The sequence below is a fragment of the Lycium barbarum genome, chromosome 5 (assembly GCF_019175385.1).
Source record: "Lycium barbarum isolate Lr01 chromosome 5, ASM1917538v2, whole genome shotgun sequence".
In the NCBI taxonomy this organism is placed as follows: Eukaryota; Viridiplantae; Streptophyta; class Magnoliopsida; order Solanales; family Solanaceae; genus Lycium; species Lycium barbarum.
In genome coordinates, this window is record NC_083341.1 from 114,298,510 (window position 1) to 114,325,245 (window position 26,736).

The following is a 26,736-nucleotide window of genomic DNA, read 5'->3' on the forward strand; positions in this document are numbered from 1 at the left end:
TTCAAATACCACAACTGAGCTATATCATGGGTATCCCTCTAGAAACAGACAAATCACTCAAAGGGTCAACTTTGAACCCAAGAACGCCAATCTGTTCTGCAAGTTTTGCAAAAGATCTGGGCATGTCATGGAGAAATGCCACAGACTCCATGGGTACCCTGCTGACTTCAAATTCACAAAGGGAAAGAAGTCAGCAGCATGTGTTCAAATTGAAGAACCCAGGGCTGATTCTGTTGAGTTGGGTGGTTCTTCTATGGATCCAAGACATGGTTTTAGCAAAGAAAAGTACCAACACCTCATGACCCTCTTCAAATAGCAGTCTACTCTCTCAAATAATCCTGAATTCTCTGCTAGTGCCATGGGGGCATTTGTAGGTATTCTATGTAGTTTTGCTACTTATTCTATTGCTTTAGGTTGTGCTTCACAGTTGAATGATAATTCTTGGATCCTAGACTCAGGAGCAACCAACCACATGACACCACACAAAGCTCTTTTACACAATATTCATCCCTTGCCTTTTCCATACCTTGTAACCCTTCCAAATGGATACAAGGTGAAGGTCAATTGCACTGGTTCTCTACACCTTAACAATGACCTTGTTTTGGCTAATGTTCTGCTTATTCCTTTCTTTCAATTTAACTTGATTTCTGTACCTCAACTTGTTGACAAGCTTCACTGTTCAGCCTTGTTTAACAGTGTTTCTTGCTCTATACAGGCCCCTTCTCTGAAGAGGCCATTGGAGATTGGTAGGGCAGGCAATGGACTTTATGTCATTAATTCAACTTTCACTAGTGGACTATCCCTTCCTTCTGTAAATACCATATGTGATTCTAGTTCTCCTTCTAAATGTGACTATAGTGCTTGTAATACTACATGTAATCCCACTGTTTCCATCAATAAAGAAGATCTATTTTGGCATCAAAGATTGGGGCACGTGCTCTTTCACAAAATGAAATCAATTTCTTGCTTGTTTGACAAACTATCCAATAAACAATCTTTCATTTGTACTGTCTGCCCTTTAGCTAGACAACAAAGGTTACCTTTCAATGATAGTTCAATCAAAACCACTCTCCTATTTCAACTTATTCATATGGGCTTGTGGGGTCCATATCATACTAAGACATACAATGGTTTTAGATATTTCCTGACCATAGTTGATGACTTCTCTAGAGCCATCTGGACTCATTTATTATCTTGCAAAGGAAATGCTTTCTCTGTCATTAAGTCATTTGTTCTGATGGTGAAGACTCATTTTCATGCCTCTATACAAACAGTGAGGTCTGATAATGCCTTTGAGCTTGGGTCCAGCTCAGTGGCATCTTCTTTTTTTGCTGATTCTGGCATCATTCACCAGACCAGCATCCCTCACACCCCCCAACAGAATGGGGTTGTTGAGAGAAAACACAAACACCTTCTAGAAACCTCTAGGGCACTTCTATTTCAATCCAAACTCCTTGTTAAATATTGGGGTGAATGTGTCCTCACCTCCACCTATCTCATCAATAGATTTCCCTCAACTGTTTTGCACAATTTAACACCTTTTGAAAAACTTCATGGCCATCCCCCAATGTATTCTCATCTTAAAACTTTTGGCTGTCTTTGCTTTGCCACATTGCCCAAGGCTGGCAGGGACAAATTCCAACCAAGAGCATCCCCGTGTGCTTTCTTGGGGTATCCTTCAGGGAAAAAGGGATACAAATTGTTGAGACTAGACAATCACTCTATATTTTTTTCCAGAGATGTAGTCTTCCATGAAACTATCTTTCCTTATCATTCTTCTTCCCCAACTCCTACTTTTCCACCTATTTGTTCTTCATCATCTGAAGATGATGTTCCCCTTCCTTGTCCTAGTCAGCCTTCTCATTCCTCTTCCTCTCACCCACTCTCTCCACCACCTTCATCTATCTTATCTCCTCTTCCACCATCTCCTATCCCCACTGTACCTCCTTCTCCATCATTTGTCCCTCCTCCTCCATCACCTCCTATCCCTACTGTACCTCCCCCTTCAACTAGACAGTCTTCTAGATGTTTTCATAGACCAAAATACCTTGATGATTTCATTTGTAATTCTGTCACACCCTCACATGATTCCTCCAAGTTATCTTCCACTGATATGCATTTCTTAGAGCCACGGTTTTATCAGCAGGCTGTCAGCCACCCTGAATGGCAGGAGGCCATGCTAAAAGAGTTCCAAGCTCTTGAAGCTAATCAGACATGGGACATTGTCCCACTGCCTGCTGGTAAAAAGGCTATTCCTTCAAAATGGGTCTACAAAATAAAACAAAAGTCTGATGGTACTATTGAAAGGTTCAAGGCAAGATTAGTTATCAGGGGAGACTCACAAAAAGAGGGTGTAGATCATACTTAAACTTTCAGCCCAGTTGTCAAAATTACTACCATTAAGTGTCTCCTCACTCTTGCCATCAAACACAACTAGACTGTCCACCAACTTGATGTCAATAATGCCTTTCTTCATAGTGATCTCCAAGAAGAGGTGTATATGAAGATCCCACTTGGATTGTCTGTTACTGCCCCTCCTGATGTCCCTATGGGTTGCAAACTGAAAAATTCCCCCTATGGTCTTAAGCAAGCTTCCAGACAATGGTTTGCTAAGCTCTCTTCTTCTTTGGAATCCAGAGGCTACACACCTAGCAAAAATGATTCTTCAACTTTCACTAAGGTTTCTGATGGTTCTATTATTGTTTTGGGTGTTTTTGTTGATGACATCCTACTAGCTGGGAACAATGACTCTGAAATGCTTGATCTCAAGTCCTTTCTAGACTACCAATTCAAGATCAAGGACCTTGGTTCAGTTCATTACTTCCTTGGTCTGGAGATCACCAAGGTTTCACAAGGTTTCATCATCAATCAACATAAATATACAATTGGCCTCCTAACTGAATTCCACTGTTTGGATGCAAAACCAACCCTTACCCCTCTTGATCCACATCACAAATTATCGTCTGATTCTGGTGATGCTCTTCCTGATCCTTCTTTATACAGAAGACTTGTTAGCAAGCTTAATTTCCTACAACACACAAGACCAGATATATCTTATTCTGTCCAGCATCTTAGTCAATTTTTGGTCTCTCCTAAGGTGCCACACATGCTTACTGGGCTTCATGTTCTTAGATACTTGTTGAATGATCCTGCTCAGGGCATATTGTTGAACAACTCTACTGATTTCTCCTTACAAGCATACTCAGATTCTGATTGGGCTGCCTGCCCCATGTCTAGAAGGTCAGTGACTGGGTTCTTTGTTCTTCTTGGTGGTTGTCCTATTTCTTGGAAGTCCAAAAAGCAGCCTACTGTGTCTTTGTCCTCAGCTGAGGCAGAGTACAGGGCTTTGCGAAAAGTTGTTGCAGAGTTGGTTTGGCTTGGGCGTCTGTTGGGTGATATGGGTCTTGTTGTGAAGTCGCCAGTGCCAGTTTATTGTGACAGCCAAGCTGCCCTCCATATTGCCAGAAATCCTGTTTTCCACGAACGTACTAAGCATATTGAGATAGACTGTCACTACGTTAGGGACATACTTTCCTCCGGTTATATTTCACTTCATCATGTGTGTTCCTCTGATCAACTTGCAGATGTGTTGACAAAGTCTCTCACGGGTGTTCCTCATCACCGCCTGATGTGCAAGCTGGGTGTGCACTCACCCTCCAGCTTGGTTGGGGGGGGGGGGGGGGGTGATAGAGTTACTGATCCGGGCTGATTTCATTGTTGGGCCATTTGTTATTGGGCCGCATTTTATTCATTTTAGTTTGGGACCCAGCCCATGTCCGGTACATGTAATTATTCATTAAAGTCAACAGATTTGGTTTCCTTTCCAATTAATGAAAAAGATTAGACTATTATTTACCCTCCTTGTCTTTACTTTCTCTCTCTTCGATTTTGACGAGTTGGGTTTTCAATTCATCTTCCGCATCAATTCTTCATGTTTACAGTGCGTGGATCATGTAAACCTTAATCCTCAAGAACGAATTGGCGATCAAAATTTCTAATTTAAGACGACTTATGGGCTTAATTTAACCGAACTTATTGCTTTAGATTCATATTTACGGACTCTAATTTCAAGGTTCAGATCTATGCATACAAATTAGAAAACCAATCACATACAATGGAAAAGACAAAAGCTAAAGATAGTTGATTATGGAGTAGTTAACTATGATTCAGTAACAACTATATATGTGAAGACATAATGTGTTTATTGGATTGATATATACATCAGGCGCAGATTCATGGAAGGAAATTACAATGCGACAACTACATGTTTATTTTTAGCAAAAGACCAAAAACTAAAGATTGTTGATATTAAGATCAGTAAAAAGGGCAGAAGACCAGCTAATTAATCTGGGTTTATAAAAGGCTCATTTGTCTTAATGTTCTTGATTTGTCTAGTTTAAAATGTAAAAGGATTAAAATATCGTTAGAATTATAAAAACGAAGTTAGTTATTCATCTTGATCACGTGATTTACTCACATGCTTTATCGTTAAGCTAGCATTGAACTTTTCTCAACTGCAACAATATGCATTACATTGTTTGTCACCTTTTACATGGCAATTTAAATTATCCAAATTTTTGTTTCTTTCCTTTCCATTTTCAATCGTCCAAATTCACCTTGGCTTGGCTCCTTAATCAATATTTTCGATGAAACTTTGCCTGATGTTTACAGTTTATATATATCAATTCAATAAATACAAAACGCATGTCTTCAAATATATAGTTATTAAATCATAGTTAACTAATACGCACTTTCACCTTAATTTATCACTTAATCATGATAAATTAGTAAGATTTGATGTAAACGTAACATCTTATGCGAGTAAGTTTCTACCCAAAACCATGGAATTGAAGCAGAATTGCTAAGAGTTCTGAGTTTCACATGTCTTGCTACCCTAATTTGTAAATTACCAACAACAATTTGGATCAATTTTATACTATCAATGATTTTTAACATGTGATAGCAGGTTAGCTAGTTACTTTTTTTTAACGACATATTAATGCTTATTATCAAGAGATCAACTAATAATCTAATCTATAGTAGGCGACTAATTGTGTAAATAAACTTTATACCATATGTACATAGAACTTAATTAAACTTTTGTTCCTTTCCTTTCTCTATTTTATAAACTTTAACATATGTGAATCTTGCGGTGTTCACACCGTTATAAGTGGTGGAGGCAAAAAATTTACGAAAGAAGCTCAATCTCTACTATGTATATAAAAATAACAAAGTATAATTTTCCGATGAATTCCAGTCCGCCCTTAAAAAGGAATGTTGCTGCAAAATCTCTAAGATTAGAAAGGACGTCGAACAGGAGATAGAGAAAGACCAGCCAGGAAACATCTAGTCAGAAGATGGTGACCACGAATTGGGATATTTAATTTCCATAACAAAAAAGTAACAGTAATTGGGATATAAAGATAAGAGTAGATAGATTGATTGACAACATATATAGTGGGATTTACTATTTCATTTCCAACACTTTCAACTTGCCAAGTTGCATTATATTTTTTTAGAGTATTAAAAAGCAGTAATGTTTATCCTCATCTTTGGTCTTTACAGATCGAAGAATTGTATGCTTATGGGGACCTTCTTAGCTTCTTTCAGCAAAAGGTACTCGGTCTTGTGGACTGCCACATCACTGGCCTCTGACTTTGAGGGTTGCAAAGTTCTATGTTATTTCAAGTTTAATTAATTTGAACAAGAAATTCATTTATCTTAATTAAGAAGCGTATTTTAGCGGACAAGTTCATAAAATCTAATTATTAATATGAAAGTGGATAATACTTGGCAAACATAAAGTGATCAAACTGTTACATGTTAAATGTCAGCTAATGAAGTTTAATAAAAAGCGAACTACTATTTTAATTTGTGTGCAAACAAAGTTTCATATTAGTATATAGTTGAAAAAAAAGTTATATATAAAGTATAGAATACTCTTAATCGTATAATTTCTTTTGTTTATTTTCATCATTTTCAAGCACGAATTTAGATAAACTTCTTCTGTTTATTTTCTTTTATTTTTTCCTATTCTTTACTGTAAGTTAACGTTAAGTATGTTGGTTCGGTTTGCGGGAAACACTGGAAGTAGTAATTTAGAGTGTGTTTGGTAAGACTATCTCTAACCCAAACACCATTTCTTACACCAAATGCTATTTTGGTATAATATTTGGTGTTTTGGTGTTCCAACCCAATACCATTTCTTACACCATTTTGGTGTGTGAATAGTGTTACACCAAATTTGGTGTTACACTATTCATCAACACTATTACTATTTATCAATTTTTTATTATATAACACTTTTAATTTAACATATTATAAATTTTAATTTTTTTCATTAAGGTCCATAATATACCTAATTATTTTTTATGTAATATCTTTATAATATTAATTATATTTTATCAATAATTTCACTTTTATTTAAATTATCCATTAATATGTATAATGGATAATATTTGCTTACAATTTATATTATTTAAAAATTTATGGTATAAAATAATTTTATATTAAATGGTTATATAAGAAAGGAATATGAATTATATGGGATGAATATGTAAAAAAGAAAGGATTTGTTTTATGAAATAAAAAATAAAATTTAGATAAAAAATAATACAATAGAGTAGAGAGAGAAGAATATAAAAGGGATATTCTTTTTTGTGTAAAAAATAGTGTAATGGGTTGGAGTTAATTTCCACCATTTTTGTGTAAAAAATAGTGCTTACGTGGAGATGCCCTAAGGAGGAAGATATTTTTTCATATCTGATCGGTAATTTTTGTAAAAAATATTGTCTCTAGAAAAATGAGTTCTTTAAGAATGAGAAAGGGAAAATACATAACCCCCCCCCCCCCCCCCAACGTATAGCCAGATTAATTATGACGCACCCAACCTTTGCGGGCGACCTATTACCCCCCTCCCCCCAGTCTTAATTTTTCAATATTTTAGTACCATTTACGACTGACGTGGCAAAAAAAAATTATGACGAGTGAATTGAAAAAAATGAAATGTTGCAACTCAGATGCTTAAAATTGAGAAAGAAGACATTGAAGACACCTTCCCTCCCTCTCTTTCACATTTCAATTGTTAAATGCAATTTATTTTTCTCTTTCTTCTTCTTTCTCCTTTTTCTCTTTCTTCTTCTTTCTCCTCAACCACTGCCGCCGCCGCCACATCGCCGCCTCCTCCTCCGCAGCAGCAACAACACAGCAGCAGCAGCAGCAGCAGCAACAGGAGGTACAAAAAATATTAAAAATGGGTTGAAGAAAATGGTTAAAAATATTTTGGTGTTTGATTTGCCTTCAAATGAATGTGTGTGTTAATGGAGGAAGAAAATGAGTTGAATGTGTGTGTGTTAATGGAGGAAGAAAATGGGTTGAATGTTTCTTGAAAATAAGCTCTTTATGATTGATGATTAAATTGAATGTGTGTGTTAATGGAGGAAGAAAATGGGTTGAATGTATGTGTGTGTTAATGGAGTAAGAAAATAGGTTGAAAAAAATGGGTTGAATGTGTGTTGTTAATAAAGGAAGAAAATGGGTTGAATGTGTGTGTGTGTTAATGGAGGAAGAAAATGAGTTGAATGTGTGTGTGCTAATGGAGGAAGAAAATGGATTGATGGATTTCTTGAAATGAAGAAGAAGAAGAAGGGTTTAGTGATGAAGAAGAAGAGTTTAGTGATGAAGAAGACAAAATTAATGGTTTAATAGTTAATTAGAGGTTAATTAGTGTAAATATAATTAATAAAAGAAAAATCAAATGAAAAAAAAAAGTGGCAGTGACGTGGCAGCAGCGTGGCACCAATGTGGCAGAGAGTGTGCAACACTCTCCACTGTGCAACTGGGCTTCAATTTTTTTTTTTGCCACGTCAGTCAGAAAATGGTACTAAAATACTGAAAAATTAAGACTGGGGGTAATAAGTCGCCCGCAAAGGTTGGGTGCGTCATAATTAATCTGGCTATACGTTGGGGGACATTTTTTATGTATTTTCCCAATGAGAAAATAATGACTTCCCAGTGGAGGAGCAAACAAGTTTTACAAGTGGCATCCCACATTGAAAAAAATGAAATATTGCAACTCAGATGCTTAAAATTGAGAAAGAAGACATTGAAGACACCTTCCCTCCCTCTCTTTCACATTTCAATTGTTAAATGCAATTTATTTTTCTCTTTCTTCTTCTTTCTCCTTTTTCTCTTTCTTCTTCTTTCTCCTCAACCGCCGCCGCCGCCGCCACATCGCCGCCTCCTCCTCCGCAGCAGCAACAACGCAGCAGCAGCAGCAGCAGCAACAGGAGGTACAAAAAATATTTAAAATGGGTTGAAGAAAATGGTTAAAAATATTTTGGTGTTTGATTTGCCTTCAAATGAATGTGTGTGTTAATGGAGGAAGAAAATGAGTTGAATGTGTGTGTGTTAATGGAGGAAGAAAATGGGTTGAATGTTTCTTGAAAATAAGCTCTTTATGATTGATGATTAAATTGAATGTGTGTGTTAATGGAGGAAGAAAATGGGTTGAATGTGTGTGTGTGTTAATGGAGTAAGAAAATAGGTTGAAAAAAATGGGTTGAATGTGTGTTGTTAATAAAGGAAGAAAATGGGTTGAATGTGTGTGTGTGTTAATGGAGGAAGAAAATGAGTTGAATGTGTGTGTGCTAATGGAGGAAGAAAATGGATTGATGGATTTCTTGAAATGAAGAAGAAGAAGAAGGGTTTAGTGATGAAGAAGAAGAGTTTAGTGATGAAGAAGACAAAATTAATGGTTTAATAGTTAATTAGAGGTTAATTAGTGTAAATATAATTAATAAAAGAAAAATCAAATGAAAAAAAAAAGTGGCAGTGACGTGGCAGCAGCGTGGCACCAATGTGGCAGAGAGTGTGCAACACTCTCCACTGTGCAACTGGGCTTCAATTTTTTTTTTTGCCACGTCAGTCAGAAAATGGTACTAAAATACTGAAAAATTAAGACTGGGGGTAATAAGTCGCCCGCAAAGGTTGGGTGCGTCATAATTAATCTGGCTATACGTTGGGGGGCATTTTTTATGTATTTTCCCAATGAGAAAATAATGACTTCCCAGTGGAGGAGCAAACAAGTTTTACAAGTGGCATCCCACATTGATCGTCTTCTTCCCGCCCTGAACACACTCCACCTCCCATCCCCACCCCGATAGCCTCTATGCCCACCACCCTCGCACATCTACCCCCACCTTTCAACTTTCATAGTATTTGCCTAGATTATACACAAATGTTTTGGTATACCAAACACAAGAAAATAAGTACCAAAACCATTATTTCCTTCATACCAAACACACCTTTACTGTTTCTACATGATTGTCGAACATTTGTTTTAGCAATTAATAAATCCTCCCTTATATTCACTTCATCCAAAAGTGTAACAAATTTAATTGGTTCATTTTTTGCAATACGGAAAGAAATAAGAAGCACCGATATGAACTTGAGTGAAAAGATCTTTGAATTTATGATACAACACCGCCTCGTGGTAAACTTTTTGAACAAAATACATATGAATTGCACCTTCACTTTAGATGAAAATAATCATTATATAGGTTTCATATTCTTTCTTTACTTACATAGTTTGTATTCGAGCTGTAAAGAAGGTTTCATATTCTTTCTTTACTTACATAGTTTGTATTCGAGCTGTAAAGAAGGTTTCATATTCTTTCTTTACTTTCCTTATTTATTTATTTCTTTTTGTTGCAAAAGCTTAAACTTTCGATAAATTTGTATACACATTTAACTAGGTTTAATTCATATATTTTGCTAGTGGAACTTGAACTCGATCGGTAGACATTTGTGTGTGAATCAAGTAAATTAACCTTAATCCTCAGGAGTCGGCTAAATTTTCGGTTTTTCGACTTTAATAATGTGAGATTCAAAATGCGGATTATGTGAGTTTAACTAAGTTCATTTCTTCCTACTCGAACTGCATATAAATATAAGAAAAGATTAAATTTTCTATATAAAATATCAGATTCCACACGTTCTAAATCTACTAAGTACTCCAGATTCTAAATCCGCTTATCTCTATGCGTACATTTGAGAAAACCAGGTACATAAACTGCAGAAGAATTCGTATTAGTTTGTATAAAGAAAAGGATCTTGTCCTAACTCAACTCCAAAAGCTAGATCATGAGTGGAGAATTGTCAGAGTCCATATAAAGAGGCCACCAATTTCATTAGTCATCGATGTTGGACTTTTTCACTCTTCAAGAAGGGGTAGAGAAAATGCCTAGAGCCAATGTTCGAATACCAGGCGCTACGGCGCTGAAGTAACCCATGACATACTCTCAGGAAAAGCTCGAACGACTTTCAGCAAGAGGGTACGTACTTGTACTCGATACCGACACAAGAGGGTAGGTAGAGAATACCTAGGGGCGCGAGGCAACTCTCTCTAAGAAACTCGAAAAAATAGCCCCATAACTTCGGGAGAAGGGGTGCCTTCTCACAAAGGGGGTCGCAGCGACCAGGCCCGGGATACTGTTTACCAAGAACAAAGGTCTCCACAAAGTCGTAAGACCATGTATTGGGGCAGACGCCTACTCAGTGCCGGAAGGTCAAGGAAGTTTGTGACCTGATAACAGGGGAGCCGGCGACCGAAACCCCGGTGAACGGCGGCCATAACTATAACGGTCCTAAGGTAGCGAAATTTTTATCGGGTAAGTTCTGACCCGCACGAAAGGCGTAATAATATAGGTACTGTCTCGGAGAGAGGCTCGGTGAAATAGACATGCCTGTGAAGATGCGGACTACCTGTAGTTGGACAGAAAGACCCTATGAAGCTTCACTGTTTCCTGGGATTGGCTTTGGGTAGGATCCTTCTGGAGGCAAATACATTTATGCATACCTTTTCTGGTTGATCCACACCATATTCTCGTAAGGTGATACACACTAGCTAACAGCCCGCCAAGCGCTACGTCATAGGCACATTGAGAGCAGAGATAATTCTTCCCATATACATAAAAAATGACAGCAATGGAATGACAATCCTCGGGCTTTATTTGTAAAGTCACTACAAAAATATAGGTAATTTACGGAGGTTGATAGTTGTAATTTGCGGAGGTTTTAGCCTCCTTTAGCAAATAGCGGAGGTTAAAACCTCCTCAAATTGCAACTTTGAACCACTACTAAAAAAAGGGGAAAAACTGCCGACGGACCGCGTCGGTTTTTTCAATGAAACCGACGGGAAACCTACCCTTTACGGTCTGTCGGTTTACATAGCCTCGCTTTTTGAAAACCGACGGACCACGTCCGTTTTTTGCGACGGACTGCGTCGGTTACGTGGTCTGTCAGGTTTTATCCAATAATATAAAAAATTAAAAAAATTAAAAAAATCGACGGACTGAGTTGGTTTTTTTAATTTCTGATTTTTTATCTTATATAAACACAATATAAATTTTATGAAAAAACCGACGCACTGCGTCGGTTTTTTATTTAAATTATTTTATTTTAAATAAAAAATCGACACAGTGCGTCGGTTTTTTCATAAATTTTAAGAATTAATTTCCAAAAAATCAACGGACTAAGTCGGTTTTCTGGAAATTTTCCTGCATGCAATTCCTACATTTTTTGCAGCCACACCTGCACAAAAACCAATACCAAAACTAGTACCAAAAGCTGCTCAAAACTAGCATTAAAATGCTCCAAATCAATTCTAAAAGAGCTACAACACATAAAATCACCCTAAGTAATAATAAATCACATCAAACACTATCTAAACACATCAAATACGATCAAAATAGACTTTCAAAGTTCAAAAATATTTAAATGTCCAACCAAAAGTACCATTAACTAGTTTTAACATAAGTCCATAAAACATAAGTCCATTATTAAATCCAAACTACCACAACTGATCATCTGATGTCCGGGCTACGTAATCACTGTCATCATCATCTTCTGGGTCGGGGGGGAGGGGGCACACCAAATTGTCCACATGCAATGTGGCTTTTAACTTGTGGCATGCACGATTCAAGGCTCGCTTTCATGGAGTTACTTTCCCCAACTCTTTTTGCCTCAGTCTCAGCTAATTTCCTATTAAGTTCAGCAATTTGTTGCGCCATAGCTGCGACCTGAACACCATTAACTCCCTCGGCTTGTCGAGAAGACCCTTCACCTTGCAATTCTGACCGAAGGCAACTTAAGTTGTTCCTTGGTCCTAGACCGTACGTTCTACCCTTTTGTACTCCCCCAACTGCTCTACACCAAAAATCTATCTCTAATTTCGGTGGAGGACGGCTCGGCTGCTCAGGCTGAGTTTGGTTGTACTGGTTCACATCATCCATAAATTGCGTATGTATATTAAAAAATGAAACTTAGTATATAACGAATATATCATAATTAAACTTATATATAATTTTAATAAAATTATCACTTACATATGAATTACGAGCCCTGTCCTCAACCCATACAGTCGGATCCGACTCCTGCTTCTTCTTTTTTGTGTGGGTCTTTAGCAATAGCTGATCCTGAGTCGGCATCTGTCCCGTAGCTTTTTTCTGCAAAAAAACAAAAAGGTTAAGATAAAATTAATAACTCAATAATGATATATTGATCGTAGGTAACTTTAAAAGTATAAAATTACTTACCATTGTCCTAGCCACGTGCCTCTGACTTCTTGCACCCGCAGTGTGCAAAGAGCCACCTTTCTGGGATGCACGGGCAGCCTTTGCCTACTTAGACTTGGCGATAAACTCAGGAGTTTTCCAATATGCCTTAAGTTTCTCCCACTGTTCAACGTTTAGACATTGGGGCATCTTCATATACCTTCTAGCCCTCAAAAACCAATCAGACAACCTTACACTCCCCTTCCTCTCAAAGTTTGCAGCAACCTTATCATTGTCCATTGGATCCTATGTACAATACATCTGCAAATATAATAGCTAATGTTAGATGATTTATATAAAAGTAAATTCAAGTTATGAAATGTATAATAAGATGCATACGTTAAACTCTCTAAACATAGCCTGTCGAGTATCATATGGGATTTCACCCCATGAAGTATAAAACTGATCGCCACAAAGCCTCCGAACAACATCCAGTAAGGCTTTTGTAGTTTCGTGATCTAGATAGAACCTACAGTTAAAAATTTTAACGCATATAAGATTAAGGTGAAAAAAACTTTAGGAAAACTTAATAAAAGACAATCTTACCCAGCTCTTTCAGGCACGATGAAAATCCGACCGATCGCATCTCTATCTCCCGGGTGTAAACCATGATATACCGGTGCCTGTGCAGGTGGCCTTCTATTTTCGCTGTGCCATCTCATGTGAGGAGCAGAACTCGGCGATGCAAACAACCTCTTTAACCTAGGTATAATAGGTAAATAATGTATTGCCTTAATTGGAACCATCTTCCCACTAGGTATCCGCTTATAACGTGCATGTCCGCATATTTTACATTCATTTAAATCAGCATCTTGCTTATAGAACAACATACAACCGTTTGGACAACAATGAATTCTATCATACGACAATCCTAATTTGGAAACCAATCTCTTTGCTTCATACTAACTCTTAGGTATGTCGAATTCCGGACTAACTAGTTCCCCTACAAGCTTAATCATTGAGTCCATAGCAACTTCAGCAACAGTCCAATCTGATTTGATGCTAATCATTCTAACTGCAACAGACAACTTAGAATGCTGACTCCCTATCCAAAGTGGACGACTAGCCTCTTCTAATTCTTGATAGAAGAGCATTGCTTCTTCATTAGGAGGTTGCGCAAAATTTTGCTCAGGTTCAAACCCAGACTGTACGCCAAAAGCATCATTAACCACATCATTAACTCTATCATATTGGACATGGCTATATTCCTGCGACACACTACTTTCACCGACAACCATATTATAAAATATACCATTGAGCCCATCAGTATCTCCATGATCAGTCCAAACATAATATTTCTGCTTAAACCCACGACTATATAAATGAACCCTAACCACTTCCGGTTTCAAATACTTCATACACCGGCAATGAGAACAAGGACACCTAATTACCCCTTCATTTTGAAAAGGGTGAAGTGACATTGCATATGTGATAAACCCATCAACACCTTCAACAAATTCATCATGTACACCCACACGATTACTATTATTCATATTATACATCCACATACGATCCATCTACAAAAATATACCCACAAATTATTGAGGTTATAGAAATATATTATAACTTAAGAGTTCCAACTTAAAATATAACTTAAGAAAACACAATCCCAACCACTTCTAAATTTGAATTCTCAATAACAATTCTAACTTTAATAATTTATGGATTCTAACTTTAACACAAATACATTGACAGTGAACATAAAAATAGCACAATCGCAGACAAATACATACATATATATATGAAAAGTAAACTAGACAAACAAAGTTTACATTTTTTGCACAAATTGAATATCAATAATTTAATAAAGCACAATCCAACCAATTCTAAAAATTGAAAAGTAAATCTAGAGAAATAAAGTCTACATTTTAGTATTGAGGTTACAGAAATACTATAACTTAACAATTCTAACTTAGGTTATAGAAATACTATAACTTGACAATTCTAACTTTGAAAAGCACAATCTCAACCAATTCTAATAACTTATGGATTCTAACAAAAAGCACAATCCAAAAAAAAAAAAAAAAACTAGTCAAATAATTAAAGTATACATTTTTGCACATATTCAACATCAATAATATTACAAAGAATGATAACAAAGCTAACACAAATACATTAACAAAGAACATGAAATATAGCACAATCTCAAGCAAAAAAAAAAAAAAGATAAGTAAACTAGTCAAATAAAGTTTACATTTTTTTCACAAATTCAACATTAATAACATTGCAAATGATGTTTAACAAAGCTAAATAGACTAACATTAGGCCTAAAATCTCCAAATAAAACTAAAATTGAAAGAATTGTAAAAGCCCTAATTTAAAAGAAACTAACCTCAATTTATTAAGTTAAAAACGGGTCTGGGGTAGGTGGGGGCGGGTTGCGCAGGCGGCGGGACTGGGCGGCGGGGAGGGGGGTGGCGGGTAGGGTTTGAGGTGTCACGACCCAACCCCGTGGGCCGCGACTGGTACCCTAGCTGGGTACCCGTACATACCTACTTAACCGAATTTCGTATCATACAGATTTTTTTTTCTTTTCAAACAGATGTTATAGAAGTAGGCCGATACAGATACGGCACGCGCGCAAACATATATATACTTGAACATACAGAAATTTACAGATAAGCCGATAAGGCTAACATACGAATAACGTCATACAATCGTACGTACCTACCTGAACAGATTTAACCCGTAACCCACACATCTATCTACAGGCCTCTAACATACATACAGAATCATATGACGGGACAGGGCCCCGCCGTACCCAGAATTTCCATACATACAGAACATACAGATACCAGAAGATGTATATACCGAAGTACATGCTCCAAATCAAAAGGAGCTCTTCAAGATAGCAGAACCTGTGCCCTAGACTGGCGGCGGGTCACCGAGTACGTCTGTACCTGCGGGCATGTAACGCAGCCCCCGAAGAACCGGGGGTCAGTACAAAAATGTACCGAGTATGTAAAGCAGAAATATATGAAACAAAATCATGATCTGGACCGGAAGCGCAGAAATATACTAGACAGGCTCATAAGCCGGACAGACAGGGTCATAGTCCCGACAGACGGACAGAATCATGGTCCAGACAGACAGAATCAGAATCCCTACGGATATACAGAATCGGAGTCCATACGGACATACAGAATCGGAATCCATACGGACATACAGAATCGGAATCCATACGGACATACAAAATCGGAATCCATACGGACATATAGAATCATAACCAGTCGGACAGACAATCCGGACGGACAGATAGAGTCATAGCCAGTCGGACAGATAATACGGACGGACAGACAGAATCATAACCAGTCGGACAGACAATCCGGACGGACAGACAGAATCATAACCAGTCGGACAGACAATCCGGACGGACAGACAGAGTCATAGCCAGTCGGACAGATAATCCGGACGGACAGACAGAAGCGTAACCCGTCGGTCAGATAATCCAGACGGACAGACAGAAGCGTAACCCGTCGGTCAGATAATCCAGACGGACAGACAGAATCATAAATCATACAGACAGACAGAATCACACATAGGGTACAGGAACGTGGTCGCCACTCCTGCCATTGGCACCACTATACGTCAGATATCAGAAATTCTTCTCCGATCTCCGTCACACATCATAACATAACCACGGTACCCGGGGGCGGACAGATAACACAGCACCCCGATCCCGGACACATCATACTTCATAATATATCCTCGGTAATCGGGGACAGACATATACCACAGTACCCCGAAACCGGACACATCATACTTCGGAATTCACATATGGGGCTCGACGGCCCATCCGCACGATATACATACCGGCCCGGGATCCGGTGAAAGGAATCATAGCACATGCACGAACTGATTAATGAAAAACCACATACGTACAGATCGTCGTACAGATTCAACGGAACAGAAATAGGCCAACTGGCAGATCGAATCAAAGTATTCAGATAGTTTTCAAACTACGCGCCTACAAGTCACTTGGGGAGGCACGACAGATCATAACTAGAACTAGATTTTCAGATATCAAAACCATATTGTGAGATTTATATAAAAACAATCATATTATGTTCAAAATGATAGTTCAGATGTTGCCTGTGAAAAACGGACGGAAATGAGGCAATTTAGATCATTCACGGGGTATCGGGGCTCCGTGGGCCCACCTCGGACCAACTCGAGGCAAGATACATAAATTACTGATAAAAGACCTTATGAGGTCATCCATAATCATTCGAAAGTATTCCGACTCCGTTTAGGAAGGTTTCGTACAAAAGCACACTTTAAAGATATTTTATAAGGATATGGTTTCAATCTTACTGAAGGAATTGGAGCAGATTTCCATATCGAATTCCGAGGAACGGAGTCGTATTTAAGGCTCGCGGTCGAGCCTATTATGTTCAGAACATGCCTAAGAATGAAGGGAAAGACTTTACATACCTTAGCTGCGTCTTACGCTTGTCCAAATTCAATTCCCGTTTCGCTCAAAATCTACAAATGGTCACATTTACCAATTGTCAATAGTAAGACTTTTAGCATTCTTTAATTCACTATTTGTCTACAGAAATTTGGGCAGCATCTCCCCTGCTTATATGCCTAGCCCGAATTTTTAATTCAGCAGCCAACAACAACAACAACAATACCAACATCAATTATAATGTTTTCAACTCCAAAATATCTCATAAAACAGCCCACACACTGTTTTCCAACTTTCATAACTAATTAACTCAGTATACAATTATTTAATCGCGTATTCTTCGTAAATAAACTAGTATTAGCACAAATAGTAAGAGATCCATACCTTTCTCCCCTTAATATTGCTTAATCTCCACTTTTCCACGCTAAAGTTAGGCCACCACACACTGTTATTTGATTCTGCACCAATAATTATACGCTACCCGGACTGAAATTTGGGATTTTATACCTGGTTTGGGCAAAATTTGGTTTGGGGAGTTGGGGAGAACTCTCCAGATTTTTGGAGAGTTTTTGGGGTGTTTCCTTCGTGTTTTCAACTGAAAATGAGGGGGGTTTCCCCCTTTTGATAACGTTTAGAAGCTGCCAGAAGCAGCTGGAAAAATACTCATCGCGATCGCGCTGCCTTCGGGCGCGATCGCGTAGAGTTAATTAATTCCTTCTGCGCGTTCGCGCCCCCTTTGGGCGCGTTCGCGCAGGGTTAATTTTCTGACTGGATGTTCGTTCAGTAAAACGGTCATAACTTTTTATCCCGATATCGTATGAGGGCCCACGACCTATGGATGGAAAGATAATTCAATTATACACAACTTTTATTTCTGGGCGTTTTCCCAAATTCCAAACTTATAATACCGTTTTTGCCCCTAGAAGTCAGATCATCCGAAAATGCTTCCTTAAATTGTCCTTTTGGAGGGCTTCCACTTTGATTTGGCCCAAGGGTCCTTCTTGAGTTGTGTTTAACTTCACATATGTGATTCATATAATTTGTCACATGTCCCAAAAAAAATCTTGACGTGTGGGCCCCACCTCAGCTTACAAATAATTCGACGTTCAAAAATGCAGGATATAACATGAGGAGAATAGGGAGTTTTATTTGGGAAGAGGAGAAGAAATGGGAATAAAACCCATCTGCCCATTTTGTTAAAAAACAATCGACGGACAAAACCGACCCTGTCCGTCGGTTTTTTTCGCCTGTTGACCAGATTTTGACCCGAAAAAAAAACTGATCCTGTCCGTCGGTTTCTTAAAAAAAATTGTTTATTATTTTTTTAAAAAAACAAAATGAATTACAAATTATTTAAAATATTTTTAAAAAATAAAACCGACGTCATCCGTCGGTTTTATATTAATTATGATTTTTTTTTTTTAATAAAACGGACGTGGGACGTCGGTTTTTTTTTTTTTGCAGAAATATATTTTCAAAATTCTGCCAAAAACACTGACGTCGTCCGTAGGTTTTTAAATTAAAATAATTTAAAAAAATTAGAAATGCAAAAAACCGACTCAGTGAGCCAGTGTTCCGTCGGTTTACTGCGTCGATTTTTTGTCCGTCGTTTTTTTGCAGTTTTTTGGTAGTGAACCTCTGCAAATTACTCTTTTTTTTTTGTAGTGAGTCTTTATTCCTCGGTAATCAAAGCCCAAAGATCTATGAATTAGTCCATGCTTGACTAGCCAAGCAGACAAACGACGTTGCATCTTTTACCCCACCTCACGCCTAGGACATATGGAGCGTGGACAATTTACAAAAAGGGTCCAACATGCGGTGAGATGGGTCCTGCTCTGATACCATGTAAAGAACTGGATTTTATCCTAAATCAACCCCAAAAGCTAACTCATTAGGGGAGGATTGCCTAAGTCCATATAAAGAGACAAAGTCCTCGGCCCATCCCTAGCCGATGTGGGAGAACTCAAAACCCCTCCACGCGCCCATATCTGCCTATTGGAGCTTGAACAAAATTAATAGGGGCGCAACATCGGTGAAAAAATTGAGGTGAGTCCGGCTCTAATACCATATAAAGAAATAAATCTTAGGCCTAACTTCACTCCAAAAGCTAGCTCACGAGTGGAGGATTGTGCAAGCCCATATAAAAAGATAATCCATCTCATTAACCACAAATGTGGGACTTTTTCACTCTTCAACAATTTGCCACAACTACCCTGTAGACTTTAATTAAAAGATATATAGCCCATTTGGATTAACTTATGGTAAAAAAGTTGATAAACTTCAAGTACTGAAACATATTTTAAGTGTTGAAACTAACTTTATAAACAAATAATTACGTGTTTAGATAAAAGTGTTGAAACTGGTAATAAGCAATTAAGTTGTTTGGTAAAAAAATGTTAATGAGATGCTTTTTGTTGGAATGACTAAACACCCTTTAAATTTTTGCAAACAAATATAAATTTAAAAGTATATGTGCATGAAAAGAAGTAATGACGTATATGTTATACCCTATTGTAACCGAAGTCAAAATAGTTTACAACATCCCGGTAATTCCGGGGTTATTTAAAGTTAAGAGTCGCCACCTAATTATTTACGGTGAATTAGAGCACCTAAGGTAATTAAAGTAATTATCTAAAATTGATTTTATTTTAAAATCTACGAAACTAAAAAGATCTAGGTAAGAGTTCTATTAATCTAAAGGGAAGGTATTAAGCACCCTTTAAGATCCGTTAAAAGACGGTTAACCGACCGGACTAAAATTTAATTAGGCTAAGAATGTATATGTAATATTTTATAATATTTAAGAAAATATCTTGTAAGTGTTGCTAAGGTCATAGTAAAAATATGAACATGCTGTTTAAATAAGATTTGTGAAACGGTTAATAGTTTGTATAAAAAGACTTTAGTTATAAATAAACCAAGGGAAGTATTGATTTGTACAACATTTTGTAAATATTTGGAGAAAGTAAGTTATGCTAACTAACAAATTTAAAAAGAGTTATTGTAAGATTAATATCGGTAAAGTTTAAAGTTTTACATTATTAAAATATGACGAAATCGTCGAAAATTGGAGAGAGGATTTTAGTGTATAAAAGGGAATGATTCAAGTCTTCATTATTTTAAAATGTTTTGAAATCAACATGATTTGTTTGGAAAGTATAGTTATTATTTTCTCTTGGCATTCTTTTGGGAAATCATTCGTGTAGCCCAAAATGTTATAGATATCAACATTTAAACTCATTCTAAGTCTTAAACAAACCTACTTAATCCTTCAAACTAGAAATCCTACAAACCCCGCTAGGATTCCTCTAAGCTAAGAAAAAACAAGAATAAGATAAAGTGTTAGTCAATCCATACAAGTCAAATATACAAAAGGAATAGAGTAGAGAAAGTAGATGGGCCTAGCCCATTTAAAGATTGTGGTATTCGGCTCTTTTGCTATATGGGCTTGGCCCAAGAATTTTCTTTTATATGTTGCGGGTTGAGGATGACTCGAGAAGAAGATTTCGTTGGGCTTTGGCCCAACACCGAATGCGGCAGATGATGAGTCCCGAATTAGGACTCCATTTTTTCTCTGATGTGTACATGTAAAGAAAAAAATAAAGATTAGTGACAAGGAAAATGTATGCTAACAAATGAAATGTAAAAATAGACAAAGAAGAACGTGCACTATTACAGTTTGCAAATCTTTTATAACAGAACCTTAATATAACCTCAGAAAAGATAAAGGAGAAAAAACATAGGGCAAACAAACCAAGGTCTAGACTGAGGAGTGTAAAAATTAGGCAAACCATCACTAACATTACACTGAAATTGAACCCGCACCATCAAAAACCGAATTAACATTCAAGTTGATAGAAATTTAAAGAAAGCAACCTCAAGAGAAGGAAAATACATGGATAGCTAACTACTTCCAATACGAGTTCAGTTCCAAAAGGGCACGTGCGACATGAGACAAATACTAATATCTGGAGCAGGATTATTCATTCAATTAGGGAGGCTGGAAACAGAAGCCAAAAAAAAAAAAAATAGAATATTATTTGATCGCAGATAAACACATAAAGTTTCTTAGCACTGTTATTCTCGCCAACATATTCTATTGTTTTTCAAGAAACTGGCAGATTACAGGTATTTGTTGCATGCTTAAAAGGTTAAGAGTGTTGAATCACCAGAGAGTGTCAACATTTCCTCAACTAATCTAGAATCTAGATGTGTTTTGCTGGGAAGAACAGAAACATGGGATTGGAACTTGTTGAGGATGAAGAATAAAATACACGGTTGGCCGTACCAGACTCAAAACCAGCACATAATTCTTTTTGTAAATGGAATTGGAGCTGAAATAAATGTGTGGCAGTTAAACAAACCATGATAGATCCACAAAAATGTGAGCTAAGCAGATAAGTAAGCCGTGATTTTGAGAGAATAGCAGTAAAAAAAAAGATGCAGTGAATAGCCAACCAAAGTAATGAAAGCAACAGCAAGAGAGGAGTGACAATACAGGCAGTGATAATTAACAAGGGGACACAAGCAAGGAACAACAGACAAATTTAAAAGGAAAGTTACACAGCAACATAAAGGAAACAGGAAGTAAACACGTAGAACATTGAGTATCCAAGAGAAGTAGCATTCAGGCAGTGTGAGCGTAGGGATGACATGCTTGCATTGATAGAAGGCATTTAACAGGAAGTTCGAAACTAAGTAAAAGTTAAGATTCAAATACCTACGTAGCTAGTTAAGCTTTAGCTTAAATCTTCCAATGATCACATTAGGCTATTTAATGCACGACTGAGGCTAACTAAGGCACAATAGAAACACTGCCAAATACAGAATTGTCGAAAACAGGGTACTAACATGAACATGCATTTTCGACAGCAAAGGGGGACTTGACAGATTAAAGAATGATCTATTCTTATGTATCAAGTACAAATAACACAAATACCTTAAGAGGAAAGGGAATAAGGAAGACCATGGTGCAAACAGCCATTTCTCATTTACACTTAAGCTATACCGACATTTTCAACATTCAGTTTTATAAACTATACAGAGAGGAGGTGCGTTTGGAGGCATTTTGAAACTGTATACTTAATCTGTAATGCAGTACAAGAAACTCAAATGATACTCTTTACACAAGTAAATTGCATAAACCATACTTGTCATTTTTCTTACCCTTAAAAATACAGTGAATTTACTGTTTTATACGACAGTCCCAAGATGAGGTTGATCTTTACAATTTCGAAGCCAAAAGGTCAAGAGTCTCTTACGATATCTATTTTAATTAATCATATTTTAGCCAAAACACAGGATAGACATCATAACCTAAATAACGTCGACCGCATAAATCAAACTACTGGGTACAAATTCATATCTTGTATTCAAACATCATCAACAATCGGAAAATGAACATTCACAATTTCATGATATTTAACACACAAAAAAAGATCCGAGAAAAATCCAACAGCCTCAACGCATCATGAACACATCAGAAACCTTAGATTAGAAATAAAAGGGAACGCACTGACCTCTTGTTGGTGCAGTGAACAGGGCGTCGAGGTCTCGATCTACACTAGATTTTAAAGTAACAGGAGAAGGAATAAATGACTTAATTTCTTCAACTGAGTATCCCCAGGTATAGTAAAAAGTGTAAATGTTTTGGAAAGGATTTAGGTGGCTCAAAAAGAACTGAAATAGAACAGGATTCGAACAAATTCCAGAGTTAGAGTAGTAATCCCAAAGATAGAAAAATGTTGAGTGTCGTCAAAAAATTCCCCCTTTCGGCTGAAGGCTTAACGATGTATTTATAGGTGTAAAAACTAAAGTCTAGGGTTTCGATTTGGGCGGGACTTTTAGTGAATAGCCGTTTGAATCAACCCGTGACTGTTCAGATCTCTGAAAAACCCTTCTTGGCTTCTTGTGCTATATATTTGTTGACCACATCTCGTGACAAAGAGAAAGGGAGGGAAAAGGTGAAAAAGTGATAAATTTACTCTAAATTGGACGGGCAATTTCTGTCATGGTTGATGGCAGTGAACTCTTTCTTGAAAATGGAAAGAAGACAAGAACGTGGCTGGCAGACTATTCACGAAAATGGACAAACAGAAGCTCTATTTCGTGATGATTTTGGCAGGTTTTCTGAAAATGGAAGGGAAAGAGGTGAGAGAGAGAGAGGAGCTGAGAGGGAGAGTGCGGCATTTTTTAACAGATTAGGGTTCTTTTGTTTAGGGATAATGAATAATGGGAACGGGTTGGGCCGGTTGGATCGGGTAAGGTAATGGGCTGGAGCGGGTGAGTGGTGTAATGGGCTAGACCGGGTAGGTGGTAGTGGGTAATGGGCTGATCTGTTAGGATATGGGCTGATCTAATTAATTAAAGTATGGGCTTCTAAATTAGATCAAATATATTATGTAGTAATAACAATAATAATAACGATAATAATAAATTCCATAATTAACGTTAATATATAAAATATGAGCAAAGTAATAATAGAGTAAAAATATTACCTAAGTTATACATAATAAGTAAGTAGCGATGTACGACGTATTAATACTTAACAATATTAATATAGTAGTAGAAATTATAATAAAGTAAGGGTAAAAATAAGATATTGATTTATTAATTGGAATAAAGGAGGGGGCAAAATTGGGTGTCAACAGTACACGGACCGAAAACAAAGAGCCTGTTTGGATGGGCTTAAAAAAAGCAGTTTATAAGCTGTTTTCAGTTTATAAGCTGCTTTAGATAAGCTAAGCCAAATGGGCCCAATTATTTTTTTTGGACTTATTTTAAGCATAAAATGGCTTTAAGCTGACCAGCCAAACACTCAAAAAAGCTGAAAACAGCTTATAAGCAACTTATAAGCCAATCCAAACTGGCTCAAAGTCAGGAGTTCCATTTTGAGAAAGATATTTTAAGAATTAGAAAAATATTAAAGATAAATTATAGAATATACTTGGTCAAACTAAAAATACTTATAAGCTGAAAATTCATAAGTTGAGGGATGACCAACTTATGATATTTGGCTTTTGATTTTTAAGCACTGAACTTTTAAATAATCTAAAAAGTACTTATAAATCAGTTTAACTAGCTTATAAGCTTAACAAAACACTCTAGTAGCAGCTAGAGATATATATTCAAAGTCTCTGAGTACTCTTATATATATATATATATATATATATATATATATATATATATATATATATTAATTAGAGTACTTAGAGACTTTGAAAGGGCAAAAGCCGTCAAATTAATTAAACGGGTTTATCAAAAGTTAATTTGTCTTCACGTTCTTGACTATCTAGTTTAAAAGGTAAGATGAGGATTAAAATATTATTATATTAACGACTGTAATCACTCATTCTCACGTGATTGATCACCTGTATTCTCGTTAACAGTTGATCTGGATGATCTTAACTGCGATATCATTTGTCACTTTTTACACGGAGATTATCAATCGTATATCCAAATTATTTTTGTTTCTTGCTTTCCGGCCATATTTCATCATTCAAATTAATCTCGGCTTGGCTCATCATGCAGCCCCAGTTTCCACTTTTCATATTTAATTCTTTTATCCTTTAAAATTTAGAAAATATGGTGGACACGAACAATTGGGATATTTCCATTAACAAAAATAGCACCAACTGAATGTATAAATAGATCAATAAACTAATTTAATGCTACTAGGTTTGTGTGCTGTTTCATTTCCAACACGTTCAACTTGCCAAGTTGCAGTACTTTTTCCTTTTTTTAATATTTTAATTTAAAGGTAAGTGATACTTAATGTTTATCCTCTCGCTTTGGTCTTTACACTATAGAGAAGACTTGCAGGTTTTTGGGGACCCTTCTTGGCTTCTTTCAGCAAAGGTTCTCCGTATTATATAGTATCCGCATTTGTGGACTGCAAACATCATTGGCCTGTTACTTTGAAGGACGTATAGATCAATTTTATTTCATTTTAATATAAACAAGAAGTTCATTTATCTTAATTATGAAGCGTATTTTAGCGGATAAGTTCATAAAATTTACTTTTACTTATCGTGTCTAATTAAAGTGGATCATACTTGGCAAACGTAAAATAATCAGATTGTTACATGTTAAGTGTCAACTAGTGGAATAGAAAGCGAATAAAATATATGTGGATATATTATATTCATGGCTCCAAAGATAAATATAAGGTTTGCGTACATCTTATCTTCCCAAGCTCACTTGTGAAATTACACTGAATATGTTATTGTTATTGCTGTATTATATTAATGGCCTAATAATAATAATAATAATAATGCCAATTGGATTTCCTTCGTTTTTAGGACTTGTCATCTCTTGTCTGTCGCATTCGATTTTCATGTTTTTTCCTACGAATATTTGAAAGAAAATAAGGTAATTTATTTCGTGCATTTGAACGTACATACGTATTTGTTGAGATCCGTACAAAAAAAAAAAAAAAACCTACTAGGCATTTGAAGTGCTCAACTCTCTTGTATGGAAGCTGCCAGTTTTAGTTTTATGGATCGAGACAAAATGAATTGTCAGAAATCCTGTAGAACGATGAATATGCCCATCATAAAGTTGGTGCAATACAGCCATGCATTTTTGTTGTTTATTTTCAAGCACGCGTTCAATAAGCTTCGTTCGTTATTATTTTCTTCTTTTTTCCTATTTTTAGTGGATATTAAGGTTGTATTATTGAGTGGATATATGTGTATGACATGTCAAGACAGCGGAAACTCAAGGAGTAGTAATTTAATTTTCAGAAATAAATTCTCCATTATCATCACTCCATAAAGAAAATATAAATAATAAATAGTGCACCTTAATGAATTTAGGTTCATTTTTTTGCAAAAGGGAAAGAAATATGAAGCAGTAAAAGTGCAAAACTCTTCAAAGTTTTTATACAACACGGAGTACTCGTCGACAATTGTAGTACAAAATACGTACAAGTTGCTCCTTCACTTGAGATGAAAATAATCATTACATAGCTGAAAAATTATTGTTAAGTCGTGGTGATTAATTAAGAAAATATAAGTAGTTTATATTTGAGCTGTAAAGAGCTTTCATATTCTACCCTTTTTTTTTCTTTCTTTATTTAATTCTTTTTAAACTTTTGTTTTGTCGCAAAAGCATAGACTTTTGACCTTGTTATACACACTTAACAAGGTTTAATCCTTTAATTCGTTATTTTGTTAGTGGAACTTGAATTCGGTAGACATTTGTGTGTGAATTAAGTAAGCCCTGTTCCTAAGAATGAATTGTCGGCAAATATTCCGGTTTTTGACTTTATAAGGTGACAATAAATATATTTGTCTATGCATACTTCTGACAAAACTAGGAACCTAAAAAAGAATTAGTATTTTATTACTCCTAATTAGTATGCGACAATAACCAAGTTTGAAGTAAAAGACAAGGCTGAAGATGGTTACTAAAAGAGATTTTGAAAGGCCAGCCAATTAATTTGGGGTTTATAAAAGGTTAATTTGTCTTTAGCTTGTTGATATCTAGTTTAAAAGGTACAATAACGATTATAATATACTTAGGATTACAAAAATGAAGGTGATACACTCATCTTCACGTGATTACTCACATGCATTCTCTCTAATTGCTGACCTTATCTCGATTACTGCAACAATATTTGTCACTTTTTACATGGTGATTATCAATTCTCTATCCAAAGTTTGATTTCTTTTTATTTTTTTCAATTTTCAACATTCAAAATCATCAACC

General features: G+C 36.4%; 1 protein-coding gene across 1 annotated transcript; it reads left to right on the plus strand.

Annotated features, from left to right (window-relative positions):
* The first annotated feature begins 2,500 nt into the window (after window positions 1–2,500).
* Window positions 2,501–5,655, plus strand: LOC132639643 (uncharacterized mitochondrial protein AtMg00810-like). The gene is made up of 2 exons (XM_060356084.1): window positions 2,501–3,664; window positions 5,566–5,655. The coding sequence occupies exons 1-2, from the start codon at window positions 2,501–2,503 to the stop codon at window positions 5,653–5,655; spliced, it is 1,254 nt and encodes a 417-aa protein (XP_060212067.1).
* The last annotated feature ends 21,081 nt before the right edge of the window (window positions 5,656–26,736 follow it).

What these genes read in the sequence shown, in the direction of transcription:
- LOC132639643 (XM_060356084.1), top strand. Translation starts at nt 2,501, where the DNA reads ATGAAGATCCCACTTGGATTGTCTGTTACTGCCCCTCCTGATGTCCCT. An exon ending in TGCACTCACCCTCCAGCTTG is followed by an intron (nt 3,665 to 5,565) that starts GTTGGGGGGGGG and finishes TGGTCTTTACAG; the next exon opens with ATCGAAGAATTGTATGCTTA.